The sequence below is a fragment of the Salmo salar genome, chromosome 21, assembly GCF_965601325.2.
Source record: "Salmo salar chromosome 21, fSalSal1, whole genome shotgun sequence".
Taxonomy (NCBI): domain Eukaryota; kingdom Metazoa; phylum Chordata; class Actinopteri; order Salmoniformes; family Salmonidae; genus Salmo; species Salmo salar.
The window spans coordinates 14,421,491-14,437,703 of record NC_138311.1 but is presented as its reverse complement, the minus strand read 5'-3'; the positions used below and the strand labels follow the sequence as shown (position 1 = coordinate 14,437,703).

The following is a 16,213-nucleotide window of genomic DNA, read 5'->3' as shown; positions in this document are numbered from 1 at the left end:
ATTGAATTCTCTGGCAACAGCTCTGGTGGACATTCCTGCAATCAGCATGCCAATTGCATGCTCCCTCAAAACTTAGCTGTTTTATTATGATGACATATTTTTTCTTTTTGCCAGATATTTGTTGACCACTGGGACAGTTGAATGTACTTTATGCCTGGCCAGAGTCCTATTTAGATCTAGGTTTTAGGCCTGGCTATTGACCCTGAGTGTAATACCACATCAACATAATTTGGCATTGCAATGTGTGACAGAAGTCCACATTTTGGAGTTGCCTTTTATTGTCCCCAGCACAAGGTACACCTGTGTAATTATCATGCTGTTTAAAACCTGTTGGGGCTAGGGGGCAGTATTTGCACGGCCGGATAAAAAAACGTACCCGATTTAAACTGGTTACTACTCTTGCCCAGAAACGAGAATATGCATATAACTAGTGGATTTGGATAGAAAACACTAAAGTTTCTAAAACGGTTTGAATGGTGTCTGCGAGTATAACAGAACTCATATGGCAGGCCAAAACCTGAGAAGATTCCATACAGGAAGTGCCCTGTCTGACAATGTTGTCCTTCAGTTGCATCTCTATCGAAAATACAGCATCTCTGCTGTAACGTGACATTTTCTAAGGCTTCCATTGGCTCCCAGAAGGCGCCAGAAAGTGTAATGGGGTGTCTGCTGTCTCTGGGCGAAGAACAGCAGGAGAATTTGTGAGTGGTCAGCCTGGGAACAGTGACACTGGAGATGAGCGTTCATGAGAATTCTCCATTTTTTTCTTTCAGCCTTTGAATGAATACAACGTCGCCCGGTTGGAATATTAAATCGCTATTTTACGAGAAAAATAGCATAAAAATTGATTTTAAACAGCGTTTGACATGCTTCGAAGTACGGTAATGGAATATTTTGAAATTCTTTGTCACGAAATGCGCTCGCGCGTCACCCTTCGGATAGTGACCTGAACGCACGAACAAAACAGAGCTATTTGGATATAACTATGGATTATTTGGAACCAAAAACAACATTTGTTGTTGAAGTAGAAGTCCTGGGAGTGCATTCTGACGAAGAACAGCAAAGGTGATCCAATTTTTCTAATAGTAATTCTGAGGGCCAAACTTGGTGGGTGTCAAAATAGCTAGCCGTGATGGCCGGGCTATGTACTCAGAATATTGCAAAATGTGCTTTCGCCGAAAAGCTATTTTAAAATCTGACACCGCGATTGCATAAAGGAGTTCTGTATCTATAATTCTTAAAATAATTGTTATGTATTTTGTCAACGTTAATCATGAGTAATTTAGTAAATTCACCGGAAGTTTGCGGTGGGTATGCTAGTTCTGAACATCACATGCTAATGTAAAAAGCTGGTAAAAAGCTGATATAAATATGAACTTGATTGAACAAAAGATGCATGTATTGTATAACATAATGTCCTAGGAGTGTCATCTGATGAAGATCAAAGGTTAGTGCTGCATTTAGCTGTGGTTTTGGTGACATATGCTTGCTTTGAAAATGGCTGTGTGATTATTTTTGGCAGGGTACTCTCCTGACATAATCTAATGTTTTGCTTTCGCTGTAAAGCCTTTTTGAAATCGGACAATGTGGTTAGACTAACGAGTGTCTTGTCTTTAAAATGGTGTAAAATAGTCATATGTTTGAGAAATTGAAGTTATAGCATTTTTGAGGTATTTGTATTTCGTGCCACGCGATTCCACTGGCTGTTGACTAGGGTGGGACGCAAGCATCCCACCTAGCCCAGGGAAGTTAATCAGCTTGTTGATATGCCAAATCCGTCATGTGGACGGATTATCTTGGCAAAGGCAAAATGCTCATGAACAGGGATGTAAACAAATTTGTGCACAAACTTATAGAAATAAGCTTTTTGTGCATATGGAACATTTCTGGGATCTTTTATTTCAGCTCATGAATCATGGGACCAACACTTCACATGTGTTAATATTTTGTTCAGTAAACAGTGCATTTGGAAAGTATTCAGTCCCCACATTGTTACATTACAGCCTTATTCTACAATGGATTAAATAGTCCCCCCCCTACACACAATATCCCATATTGACAAAGCAAAAAATACTTTAAGTATTAAAAGTAAAAATAAAATTAAAATATTCAGACCCTTTTACTCAGTACTTTGTTGAAGCACCTTTTGCAGCAATTACAGCCTCGAGTCTTCTTGGGTGACGCTACAAGCTTGGCACATGTGAATTTGGGGAGTTTCTCCCATTCTTCCCTGCAGATCCTCTCCAAGCTCTGTCGGGTTGGATTGGGAGGGTCGCTGCACAACTATTTTCAGACCTCTCCAGAGATGTTCTAGTCCGAGCTCTGGCTGGGACACTCAAGGACATTCAGAGATTTGTCCCGAAGCCACTCCTGTGATCACACCGACATAGCATTTTGGTACACCAGAATTACATTAATTTCCAATGAAACACTGCGTTTGCCTTGCAGAGGCAGTTGCAGTGCATTTGGTGTGGTACATACGTTGGATTTATAGAACGTATGCGTCAAACTGTATGCATAGATGGCTTGACAGAAATGGTAACACTAGGTGAATGTTGAACTTTTGTTGCATATATATCCGGATGATGCTGCGTACCATTTTGCGCAATGACGCCGTTTGTGTGTTCGAAGCCGTTTGTGTGTTCGAAGCCGTTTGTGTGTTCGAAGCCGTTAGGGTCATTGTCCTGTTGGAAGGTGAACCTTGGCCCCAGTCTGAGGTCCTGAGTGATCTGGAGCAGTTTTTCATCAAGGATCTTGCTGTACTTTGCTCTGTTAATCTTTCCTTCGACCCCGACTAGTCTCACAGTCCCTGAAAACATCCCCAAAGCATGCTGCTGCCACCACCATGCTTCACCGTAGGGATGGTGCCTGGTTTTCTCCAGATTTGATGCTTGGCATTCAGGCCAAAAATAGTTAAATCTTGGTTTCATCAGACCAGAGAATATTGTTTCTCATGGTCTGTGAGTCCAAGCGGACTGTCATGTGCCTTTTATTGAGGAGTGGCTACCGTCTGGCCACTACCATGGTGGAGTAATTGGTGGAGTGCTGCAGAGATGGTTGTCCTTCTGGAAGGTTCTCCCATCTCCACAGAGGAGCTCTTGTCAGAGTGACCATCGGGTTCTTGGTCACCTCCCTGACCAAGGCCCTTCTCCCCCAATTGCTCAGTTTGGCTGGGCAGGCCAGCTCGAGGAAGAGTCTTGTTGGTTCCAAACTTCTTCCATTTAAGAATGATGGAGGCCAATGTGTTCTTGGGGACCTTCAATGCTGCAGAAAGGTTTTGGTACCCTGCCCCAGATCTGTGCCTCGACACAATCCTGTCTCGGAGCTCTACTTCGAACAAAGTGTCATTTGCATTGTTTAAGGCTTATATCAGTAAAGACAGCCTCTTCCAGGGTAATACGATACACAATCTCTCTATATTCAAGGGGGAAGAATACCAATTTGACGGGGCGAAATGCTAGAGCCTGGAAATAGAATTTAAAGTTTGGTACGGATAGTCCTCCTACATCTTTCTCTCTTTGTAAGTTTATAAATGTTATCCGGGATGGCATATCTTGACATATACATTTTATCCCATTAGCCAGAAGTGGGAACCATGGGAAGCATTTAACTACAAAAATTCAGCTGTGGCAATATATTCATTTTGATAATGGTTATTCTGCCGGTTAAAGCAACCGGGATGTTAGTCCATCTACTGAGGTCGGATTGAATTGATTTGAGTGTTCTGTTAAAGTTTCTGGCAATGGTTTTATCTAAGGAAATAAATGTATCTACTCCCAAATATCTAAAATTGCAAACAATTGGGAATCGGATGGGGCCACAGTGTCTCCTGACCCCTCCTGTCTCAGCCTCCAGTATTTATGCTGCAGTAGTTTATGTGTCGGGGGGCTAGGGTCAGTCTGTCACATCTGGAGTATTTCTCTTGTCTTTTCCGGTGTCCTGTGTGATTTTAAATATGCTCTCTCTAATTCTCTCTTTCTTTCTCTCTCTCGGAGGACCTGAGCCCTAGGACCATGCCTCAGGACTACCTGGCTTGATGACTCCTTGCTGTCCCCAGTTCACCTGGCCGTGCTGCTGCTCCAGTTCCAACTGTTCTGCCTGCAGCTATGGAACCCTGACCTGTTCACCGGACGTGCTACCTGTCCCAGACCTGCTGTTTTCAACTCTCTAGAGACAGCAGGAGCAGTAGAGATACTCTCAAAGATCGGCTATGAAAAAGCCAACTGACACTTACTCTTGTGTTACTGACTTGTTGCACCCTCAACAACTACTATGATTATTATTATTTGACAATGCTGGTCATTTATGAACATTTGAACATCTAGGCCATGTGCTGTTATAATCTCCACCCGGCACAGCCAGAAGAGGACTGGTCACCCCTCAGCCTGGTTCCTCTCTAGGTTTCTTCCTAGGTTTTGGCCTTTCTAGGGAGTTTTTCCTAGCCACCGTGCTTCTACACCTGCATTGCTTGCTGTTTGGGGTTTTAGGCTGGGTTTCTGTACAGCACTTTGAGATATCAGCTGATGTAAGAAGGGCTATATAAATACATTTGATTTGAAATTTGATTTGAATCCATAAGTAGAGATGGAGTCCTCCATTAGAGTCTTAAGAGGCAGTAGGGCTGATTAATTTTATAAAACTTGAGATGGCGCTGAATTTATCTATGACCTTTAATGCGCTTGGGAGCAATTGAGATACATTGTCTAGATATAGTAAAACATTGACTGCGTATAATGAGATGAAGTGGTCAGTATATTTTAGAGATATTGGTGTCATTTCCTTAAATGTATGAATTGCCTGGGGCAAGGGTTCGATGGATAATAAAAATAGCAAAGTGAAAATTGGATCGCCTTGTATGCTGCTTCTAGTGATTCTGAAAGCAGCAGAACAGATATTGCCCGTTATAACGATAACGGAGGGATTTGCATAGACAACAGGAACTACAGGATCATCTGCATCGAGATCAGTATCTGACCCCACAAATATCTTTACTTAGTGCCAGAGGAGCTACAACTTGCACCGTTCTGATAAAAGAGAAGTCAAGTTTCCACTACGTAACACACTGCATTTGAAAAAGCCGTAATCTAGACGGGCAAAAGAAGAGGGACAGTGGGATTTATGGATGCACCATGACCACCAGGTTTCTTCTACTTGGATCCTCAATGTCAAGAGTAAGTACTTAGGATGCATCTCAAATGGCACCCTATTCCATATATAGTGCACTCCATTTGACCAGAGCCCTACGGGTCCTGGTCAAAAGCAGTGGACTATATATGGAATCAGGGGCCATTTGGGACACAGACGCAAGGAGAGGTGATGGATCTTTCTTTCAGTAGTGATGAATGGTGCCTGGGAGAGCAACAGAACAAAGTAACAAAGTCCCTGACACATGACCCCCTCCTGGAAGCAGATAACCATATGTGCACGTGATACCCTTGTTTGAAGGTCATCTGTAAATCATAGGTGGTGGGAGCCCACTTTAATCTAACTGTGTGTGTGTGTGGGGGGGGGGGGGGCATTTGCTGGGCAGATGTCCAAAGTGTTCCATTCCATCGATACTAAAGAACCTAAAGTCTTAAGGTTGGTGCTGAACATATCTACATCCCACACAATATTTTTTAAGTCATTTCAAAATTCCGTCACCATGATGCTCTCACTGCACACAAACATGCTTTAGCGCCATCACAGTTTGAGGTACTACTGTACAACTCCACAAAATGTAACAGTTGGAGAAATTCTGTGTTGTTTCAGAGCATCCAAGCAGAAGAGGAGCTGACTGGGTTCTGCTCCAGCGGCCCTGAAAAAAACAATACCTCAGGAAGCTGAAAGTCACAAGACTAAGATCTTTTAATCCCTATCAAGAAGCATTCCATATATCTACTCTGTCTCAGCACCTGACCTGGGTTCAAATACTGTTTGAATTATTTAAATAACTTGAGCGTTTGGTCTAGCCTGCCTGGAGTGACAGTTTTGGGAGCATTTTAATGGCCCATTAAGCCAGGCAAGCTCAATCAAGCACAAATAAAGAATTTGAAATTATTTTGAATAGTATTTGAACCCAGGTCTCCTTACCACTGGACAGTCAGGCTGTACTGAATCAGACACCGCAATGCTGGCTCCCTCTTCCTCTGCTAACAAGTATCTTACCCTCATCACAACCGACCAATCCCAAAGGATAAAGAAGCAATGCATAAGGCGAGGCTAGACTATCCTCATAAAAATACACATCCATTTATTTCGATGTTGGATTTAGCGTCGGTTTAATATCAACAGTAATGGAAATACAATATCGTGTTAGAATTTAAAAAAAATGTATTGTCCAAAATCTTGTTTACATATCACTGTATGAAGGTTAAAATGCCAAGACCATTGCACATTATAGAAAGAGCTAGAGAATTAGAACGGAAGGTATTGTTATTGTTGGTCCAACGTGCAGCACAGGAATGCAAGTGTCTGTGTTTAGGAACTATAAATAATACAGATTTATCCATACTGTCAATGTGCCAGAACAGAAGTGACCCAGGCGAGTAGTCTGCCTGTGGAAACGATTTCCATTGTGTCAGTTTTATTTTTAAAATAAAGATATTCAAGTTAGCTGAACTTAAATATAAAGTACTTTCAATATCACAGTGGGTTATTATGCCCAAAATGAACCAATTTCAACCTATATGAACCCATAGAATTACATATTAGTGTCTCTGTGTATGAACCTATATGATCAGTACTGTATCTAAAACCAGAGTGCTAAAATATGTTTCTAAAAGAACAGCTCCCCCAAACTGGACCTCTTTCAACTCCAACAGTTGGCTCTATTCTCTCAGGAAACAGCTCTAGACTTGGTTGCCAAAGGCTTTGCTATCAATGACCAGAATTGTTTGAGGCAGCCATTTTCATGCCATCTCAATATTTTTCGGGGGGATTCAATAAAATGTGCTTCCTTATATTATGTCAGGGGTATGTCATGACAACAGTCAGAACTGTGTATCCTTTAACATGGGAATTACAGTAGGAGGGTGAGACTTACTTGGATCTATGGTAACTTTCCCAAAATTCCCAGGTTTTCCAGAAATCCCAGGTGAAAGATTCCAGGAATCTGAAGGGAATAAGCAGGAAATCTGGAATCCTTCAACCAGGATTTCTGGAAAATCTGGGAAAGTTAATGGTATTTTCCCTAGCAACCCAACTTGGATCCTTATGAATTTTTCCCTATTCACATTTCATCCAATACAACTTGACTTTTAAGATCCGAAATACATTTCTAGACAAATTAAAATAAACCCATCGATTAGGATGACACAGGGTGGAGGGGATGAGCTTCCTTTGTGAGTGATCTATACATGTGGAGCACTACAGGGTGCTCTGTGGCTCTGTGGTGTTAAACATCTGTGACCACAGCACAATGGATTTTGACAGAGCGTCTGAGCTGCAGTCCCTGTCAGACACAACGCCAGTCCAGTTCTCCTCTAACTCACTCAGCAGTCCCAGGCTTCTAGTTCCATGCTCCTGCAGCTTCCCTGGCTCTGGCTCCAGACTGCAGCGGCATTTATCATTTCAATTTCCTTTGCCTTACCCACTGTGTTTTAGGAGCACACCGCAAGGGTTTGCGGGCGGCGAGAGTATTTAGAGTACCAAGAGCCATTTGAGAAGCAAAAATCAACTAAAATGTGGAAGCTCATTGACGGCAACATAGGCAAAGATGATATGTTAGAGAAGCCGGAGGAAGTTAAAGATAGGGGAGGTTTTTACATTCATATTGGATCTTGATCATGAGCACTGGTTAAAGTCCAGCCTGGTTTAGTTGAATCAACTTAGGCAACGGGTAGTTCGGATCCTGATTGGTTGATAGGCATTATTTATTGACTTTAATTGGTCGGTAAATGCCTGTTAACAGATCCTTTTTGAATTCTCTCTCTCCTTGGAGACTTTACTGCAGGGATCATTAACTAAATTCAGCCGCGGGGCAATTGTTTCTTGAGCGGATGGTGGGGCTGCAAATTGACTGACTAAACAGATAATATTTGACTAAAACAATCGTTTCAAACCTTGATTACATTTGAGGACATTGCCCTGCGTAGGATGCTGTCTTTCGGATAGGACTTTAAAGCGGGTGTCATTCAAAAACCCATGGCACTTATTGTAAGAGTAGGGGTGTTCACGTCAGTATCATGGCTAAATTCCCAACCTGGCCACATTCCATCATGGCCACCAAATCATCCCCCTTAATCCTAATTGGCATATATCACTCCTCACCTCTCCACCTGGTAGCTGATGTGTGGTGAGCATTGTGGCACGAAAATGGTCACCGTGCATCACTGAGGTGGGTGCTACACATTGATGGTGGATGAGGTAAGTTTCCCCCTACTATGTAAAGTGCTTAGGAGTTCCTCAGTTTGTAGAAAACTCCAATCAATTATTATAAATTATTACTATTTGTATACGATCACATACAGTATGTCTCTCTAATATGCGTGGGAATACTTGTGAACAGATTTGAAAAATCACTTGGAGCTGATTTCCTGGTGATTTTTCTGTCCAGAAAACTTGGGGGGGGGGCACCATACACATGGTTTTGGCCCGCGGGCCGCCAGTTGGGGTACCCTGCTTTACTTTATCGTTTCATAAAGAGGATGCAATTTGGATTTTTACCATGAGTCCCAGAAATTACTCCATTACTTCACATCAGACTCAAAGTAGAGACAGGGAAGCCGAATGAAAACCATGTGTACGGTGGAGGTGAACTCAAAGTGACAGGAGCCCGCTTTCTGTAACACTACAGTCTCATTAGTCACACATCCTTTCCAATCTAAGAGCGATCCCACACACAGCAGGGCCATAACACTGCCTTCATGTCGTTAAAACCGAACCATGGATTACAGTCTCTCCTGGCCCATCTAACACCAAGTTGTAAAATTCTGAACTTCCCCTTTAAAAAAGGACTCATTCAAAGCATTAGCATTTGAAGACAGCAGTAAGGTAAACATAACCAAAGCATTGATTGCTGCCATGCCTTACCCATTGCCTGCTTACATTGTAAATAAACCAATGTCATTTATTTTATGTGTGAACTATCCCTTTTACATGGAAAGCAGTGGGGAGACTTGACAGGAACTGAGACATCTGAGGAGCAGAGCCGACCCTTTGGGGAGTGTCAAAACATGACAAGGGTACATGATAAAAGGGTTCCAAACACAGAGCAAAGCCACTGTAGAGAGTTTATCTAGCTTGACTGACTGGCCATGCTGACATGTGCAGTGGACAGAGTAACATTTAAATCATGCATTTTGGGGGATAACAAATCAAGATCACAAAACCAATGACCTACACTCTCGAGATAGTTACGAAATAAAATGTATTGGAGAAATGCATTGTGGTCCTGTGTAGAGTTCGGCACTAGCACATCCAGGATAGTGGGTTCGAGTCGCACTGTGGCCACCAATATGAACATATGCTCACATGACTAAATTGCTTGGATAAAAGCGTTTGCTAAATGGCATAAATGATATTACTCTTCCTGACTAGCATTTCACCCATGATAAACCTTTAACTTAATCCCGATCAACATGGATCTTTTTTCTCCCCCAATTTTTAAGTGCATTTTTAAAAAGCATAGCCTACGCATCAATGATTTAAATGTTTGGATAACTTCAAACATATTGGGCAAAGATGTATTTTTTAGGATAACAAGTCACCATGCATTAATCATATGGAAAATGGAAATTCAAGCAGTCTTTGCCAAAAGGACCTTTGCGATAAATCAAGACCTGACAGTACCGTCTGTCAGCCTCAAGTACATGTTGGGAAAAGCATTCTGAGACCGTCATTTTTTTTGTACAAAGCCTGGTTGCTCACATGACCACACTGAGTGAGCTGATAAATCGGAGACGGATGCCCAATCCCAAATCAATCCCTAAACCCTACGCACGTGGAGATATGATAAGTATTAGTAATATGGCAATATCCCCACCTTGCCCCTTGGAAAGGCTAGGTGGAGTTCTCACCATATTGCTTATCTCCACAAGTACATAGGGGTCGATTTGGGATTGGGCTAAGTCCAAACAGACAGTGATGCTCAGAGAGGGATGCCAAGGAGAGCTCAGTGAACAGCACTGTAGGAGCCTTGGGCAGGAGGTGTGTGTGTGGGGGGGGGGTCAACATAAGACCCTGTACACTTCAGCACCTCTACTCCAAACACAATGAAGGTTATACAACATCCTCAGCTCACGCACACTCGGGTGGGTTCTAAATAAACAGATTAAAAAAATTATCCTAACTTTCCTTAACATTTTTGGTCCATTCACAAATTCAATCCCTCTCCTCCTTATGGCCCTAATCCTTCAATGTTTGCAGATACGGTGGAAGCCTTACCACTACACTAGTTATACCTATTCAGAAATGCTAACATCAAAGAGGATAGGACTAAGGGGAAGAAATATAGGGAGAGTTTTGGGACAGGCTTTTTGAGAGAGTGATTCCTACCTTCCCATCAAGGCGTGCGGTCCCTCCTGGGCTGACCCGGGCATTGCGGGGTGGAAGAGTAAAGGTTGGAGACTCCTGACTTGGAGAACCTCGGCCTAATGTCAAGCTGGTCTTGGAGGTCCGCGTTGTAGTCACAAGCTGCACATCCCCCATATTTCTGTAAAGGATAGAATTACTTTTTTGTAAAATTGTTTTGATAATGCACTTCACTTACAGGTCACATCCCCAATGGCGTTCTATTCCATACGTAGTGAAGTACTTTTGACCAGGGCCCATAGGGGACTATAAAGGGAATAGGGACACAGTTATAGGCTGTTGGCCTTCAGATATTACAGATAACATTTCTATTTGAATTGATTCCTGTCTTTATATACACACACCTTTCTCTTTAATCCAATCCATCAAACATTTGGGATGTATTTATTACGTCTTGCAACGTAAACCATTAAAAGAATTAACGGAACGAAATGGGACCTACCTGAATCTGTCCAAAAGAAATGCTCATTTTTGTTGCAAAATGTTTTCAGTTTGGAGTAAACATTTTCTGTTGCAAACGTACAAACCTCTTTGCAAAAGAATCGGTATAATGAATACACCCCGGTGTCGAGCCAAATCAGTAGACCTTATCAACCATAAAAACAACTGTGAATCAATGGATGATTTTTATCAATCATTACTTTTGCAGTTTTGAGCTTGTTATTCTTATACACTTAAGCGTAGCTTTGGAAGGCCATAACTTACAGTGAGGGAAAAAAGTATTTGATCCCCTGCTGATTTTGTACGTTTGCCCACTGACAAAGAAATTAACAGTCTATAATTTTAATGGTAGGTTTATTTGAACAGTGAGAGACAGAATAACAACAAAAAAATCCAGAAAAACGCATGTCAAAAATGTTATAAATTGATTTGCATTTTAATGAGGGAAATAAGTATTTGACCCCCTCTCAATCAGAAAGATTTCTGGCTCCCAGGTGTCTTTTATACAGGTAACGAGCTGAGATTAGGAGCACACTCTTAAAGGGAGTGCTCCTAATCTTAGTTTGTTACCTGTATAAAAGACCCCTGTCCACAGAAGCAATCAATCAGATTCCAAACTCTCCACCATGGCCAAGACCAAAGAGCTCTCCAAGGATGTCAGGGACAAGATTGTAGATCTACACAAGGCTGGAATGGGCTACAAGACCATCGCCAAGCAGCTTGGTGAGAAGGTGACAACAGTTGGTGCGATTATTCGCAAATGGAAGAAACACAAAAGAACTGTCAATCTCCCTCGGCCTGGGGCTCCATGCAAGATCTCACCTCGTGGAGTTGCAATGATCATGAGAACGGTGAGGAATCAGCCCAGAACTACATGGGAGGATCTTGTCAATGATCTCAAGGGAGCTGGGACCATAGTCACCAAGAAAACAAATTGGTAACACACTACGCCGTGAAGGACTGAAATCCTGCAGCGCCCGCAAGGTCCCCCTGTTCAAGAAAGCACATATACATGCCCGTCTGTAGTTTGCCAATGAACATCAATGATTCAGAGGACAACTGGGTCAAAGTGTTGTGGTCAGAGGAGACCAAAATGGAGCTCTTTGGCATCAACTCAACTCACCGTGTTTGGAGGAGGAGGAATGCTGCCTATGACCCCAACACCACCATACCCACCGTCAAACATGGAGGTGGAAACATTATGCTTTGGGGGTGTTTTTCTGCTAAGGGGACAGGACAACTTCACCGCATCAAAGGGACGATGGACGGGGCCATGTACCGTCAAATCTTGGGTGAGAACCTCCTTCCCTCAACCAGGGCATTGAAAATGGGTCCTTGGATGGGTATTCCAGCATGACAATGACCCAAAACACACAGCCAAGGCAACAAAGGAGTGGCTCAAGAAGAAGCACATTAAGGTCCTGGAGTGGCCTAGCCAGTCTCCAGACCTTAATCCCATAGAAAATCTGTGGAGGGAGCTGAAGGTTTGAGTTGCCAAACGTCAGCCTCGAAACCTTAATGACTTGGAGAAGATCTGCAAAGAGGAGTGGGACAAAATCCCTCCTGAGATGTGTGCAAACCTGGTGGCCAACTACAAGAAACGTCTGACCTCTGTGATTGCCAACAAGGGTTTTGCCACCAAGTCTTGTTTTGCAGAGGGGTCAAATACTTATTTCCCTCATTAAAATGCAAATCATTTTATAACATTTTTTACATGCGTTTTTCTGGATTTTTGTTGTTGTAGAGCTGTAGAGGTAGTTAAGGAAATATTAGAAAATAACTGCAACTTCCCTTTCCTGATGATTTTAGGGGAAATACCTCCCATGTTTATTTCCCAGCACAGGCTTAAGGCTTGTACAGAAATGGCATTGACACCTTTTCAGCCCCTAACCACATTTCTGTGACAGAGTCAAAAGTCAAATTAAGAGCAAATAAGCAACCCCCAAAAAATATGCAACAAAAAATGCTCGCTGTAGGTTATAATCACCATATTTGACTACTCAAAGTTTCCTGGATCACAGTATGTGCTCAATCTAGCTCTATCTGGCCAACATTTGCATCCCTGTGTATCTAATCTAAGTCATTAGAATAGCTAAATAAGGACAACACCTACATACTGTACTCAAGTCAGTCCGACAGATGCCCTGGTCATTGTATATCCCACGTGTGGAATGTGTTAATCACCACCATGGTCTCAAAAGAGGAGTTGGGACAAGTACAAGTGCTTTTATCCTGCCTGTTTTGAGACGTTGGATGCCTAACGCTGGTATAAACACTGGGACCTCAGTCTGCAGCCATATGGAGTTGCCGCCGGTGCCCCCTGAGGATGAACGTGAGAGGGGCACAGGCTAGAAAAACATGAATGTTACCTCCACTAGATGCCAGAAGGGCCTGTTGGACTACTCTTCAGCTTAACAAAGTGTACTGGTGGTATTAAGCGAAAGGATTTGAGAATTCACAACCACCAGTTCCATTAGGAAACAGGAAAGGCAGTCGCACCTTTGAGCAGAGGATGAAAGCTCATGCCGCATTTAGTTTCATTAATCTGCTTCAAAAAAAACTTTGCAAAAAAGACTTATTGTACCCTACGGTTCAATGGCAGTGGCTTTCAAGAATCAAACAAAGAATTTGAGCATAGCCTTTATTAGAATTTAATACAATTCATATCCCAAATCCACACAATGCCACGTAACATCACATGGGATTAATAATGATGTCAATACAGCTGTGTATTTGATGTGGCGTGTTGTAAAGCCCTCTTGCTCTTTTAGTTGTGAGAGCGGTGTCAGTTCAGGGTCACTGAGGGGCTTTGAAATGTGTTTTTGGTTGGGGCCCTGGTCAAAAGTAGTGAACTGTATAGGGAATAGGGTGCCATTTGGGACACAGCCTTTGCCATTGGGTTATTACCACAGACGTGGCATGACACTCAAAACATGACATTGACATGCCCTGTCAGCAAACAAAAGCATCACCAGAAGGTGAAGGATTTAGCTTGAGCTCAGGGCAAACATGTTAGTGACATTAAATATTAAATGAATCTAACAAAAGAAGCTTGATTGGCCCCAACATCAATGCAGTCTACCTACAAAAAGTTATGTATTATTACCCTGTATCTGTAAGTATACTAACAAAAATATAAAAAAAGCAACATGTAAAATGTCGGTTCCATGTTTCATGAGCTGAAATAAAATATCCCAGAAATTTTCCAAACGCACAAAAGGCTTATTTCTCTCAAATTTCGTGCACAAATTTGTTTACATCCCTGTTAGTGAGCATTTCTCCTTTGCCAAGATAATACTTCCACCTGACAGGTGTGGCATATCAAGCTGATTAAACAGCATGATCATTACACAGGTGCACCTTGTGCTGTGGACAATCAAAGGCCATTCTAAAATGTGCCGTCTTCTTTATCCCTAACAGAAACACATTCTTCAATCTCAGGTGCCTCTTCAACATTATGTATTCTCAGAAGTTACCCAACGTGGGCCTTGCCATTATATCTCTGGACGCCGAAAAGGACTTTGACCAAGTTGAGTGGTTCTATCTATTCAAGGTCCGACAGAAATGTAATATTGGAGATTGGATCCATTTTGTGAACCCAGCTTTTATATAGGAACACCTGTGCGAGAATACCCACTAACCAAACTTTGTCGCAACGATTTAACCTTAATAGAGGGACAAGGAAAGGTTGTGCGCTGTTGCCTCTGCTTTTTGCCCTAATCTTTGAACCTCTCGCTCAGGCGATAAGATCTCATACAGCAATATACGGCTATAATACTAAAGATAATCTAAATAAGATTTCACTATACACAGATGACATTCTCCTCTACAGTGGCTTGCAAAAGTATTCACCCCCCTTGACATTTTTCCTATTTTGTTGTCTTACAACTTGGAAAAAAACTTGAGCGTGCATAACTATTAACACCCCCAAAGTCAATACTTGGTAGAGCCACCTTTTGGAGCAATTACAACTGCAAGTCTCATGGGGTATGTCTCTAAGCTTGGCAGATCTAGCCGCTGGGATTTTTGCCCATTCTTCAAGGCAAAACTGCTCCAGCTCCTTCAAGTTGGATGGGTTCCGCTGGTGTACAACAGTCTAAGTCATACCACAGATTCTCAATTGGATTGAGGTCTGGGCTTTGACAAGACATTTAAATGTTTCCCCTTAAACCATTCGAGTGTTGCTTTAGCAGTATGCTTAGGGTCATTGTGCTGCTGGAAGGTGAACCTCGGTCCCAGCCTCAAATCTCTGGAAGACAAACAGGTTTCCCTCAAATGTCCCTGTATTTAGCGCTATCCATCATTCCTTCAACTCTGACCAGTTTACCAGTCCCTGCCGATGGAAAAACATCTCCAGCATGATACTGCCACCACCATGCTTCACTGTGGGGATGGTGTTCTTGGGGTGATGAGAGGTGTTGGGTTTGCGCCAGACATAGCATTTTCCTTGATGGACAAAAAGCTACATTTTACTCTCATCTGACCAGAGTACCTTCTTCCATATGTTTTGGGAGTCTCCCACATGCCTTTTGGCGAACACCAAACGTGTTTGCTTATTTTTTCTTTAAGCAATGGCTTTTTTCTGGCCACTCTTCTGTAAAGTCCAGCTCTGTGGAGTGTACGGCTTAAAGTGGTCCTACGGACGATACTCAAATCTCTACTGTGGAGCTTTGCAGCTCCTTCAGTGTTATCTTTTGTCTCTTTGTTGCCTCTCTGATTAATGCCCTCCTTGCCTGGTCCATGAGTTTTGGTGGGCGGCCCTCTCTTGGCAGGTTTGTTGTGGTTCCATATTCTTTCCATTTTTTAATAATTGATTTAATGGTGCTCGTGGGATGTTCAAAGTTTAAGATATTTTTTTATAACCCAACACTGATCTGTACTTCTCCACAACATGGTCCCTGACCTGTTTGGAGAGCTCCTTGGTCTTCATGGTGCCCCTTGCTTAGTGGTGTTGCAGACTCTGTGGCCTTTCGACAGACAGACATATATATACAGACATACATACATACATACATACATACACAGACATACATATATACACACACACTGAGATCATGTGACAAATAGTTTGCACGCAGGTGGACTTTAACTAATTATGTGACTTCTAAAGGTAATTGGTTGCACCAGATCTTATTTAGGGGCTTCATAGCAAAGGGCGTAATACATATGAATGCACAACTTATTTTTCTTTTTAATAAAACAATTAAATATATATTTTCATTTTCTCTTCACCAATTTGGACTATTTTGTATATGTCCAT

At 42.3% G+C, this 16,213-nt stretch overlaps 1 protein-coding gene across 4 annotated transcripts in view; it reads right to left on the bottom strand.

The window, feature by feature from the left end:
* LOC106581830 (myosin light chain kinase, smooth muscle) overlaps positions 1-16,213 on the bottom strand; it is an 88,943-nt gene that overhangs the window by 60,818 nt on the left and 11,912 nt on the right. For all 4 annotated transcript variants that reach the window (XM_014164225.3, XM_014164223.3, XM_014164224.3 and 1 more), the window contains one exon: positions 10,477-10,633. In XM_014164225.3, the coding sequence (XP_014019700.3) occupies positions 10,477-10,629 (153 nt within the window). In that variant the 5' untranslated portion in view covers positions 10,630-10,633. The remainder of the gene's footprint in view (positions 1-10,476; positions 10,634-16,213) is intronic.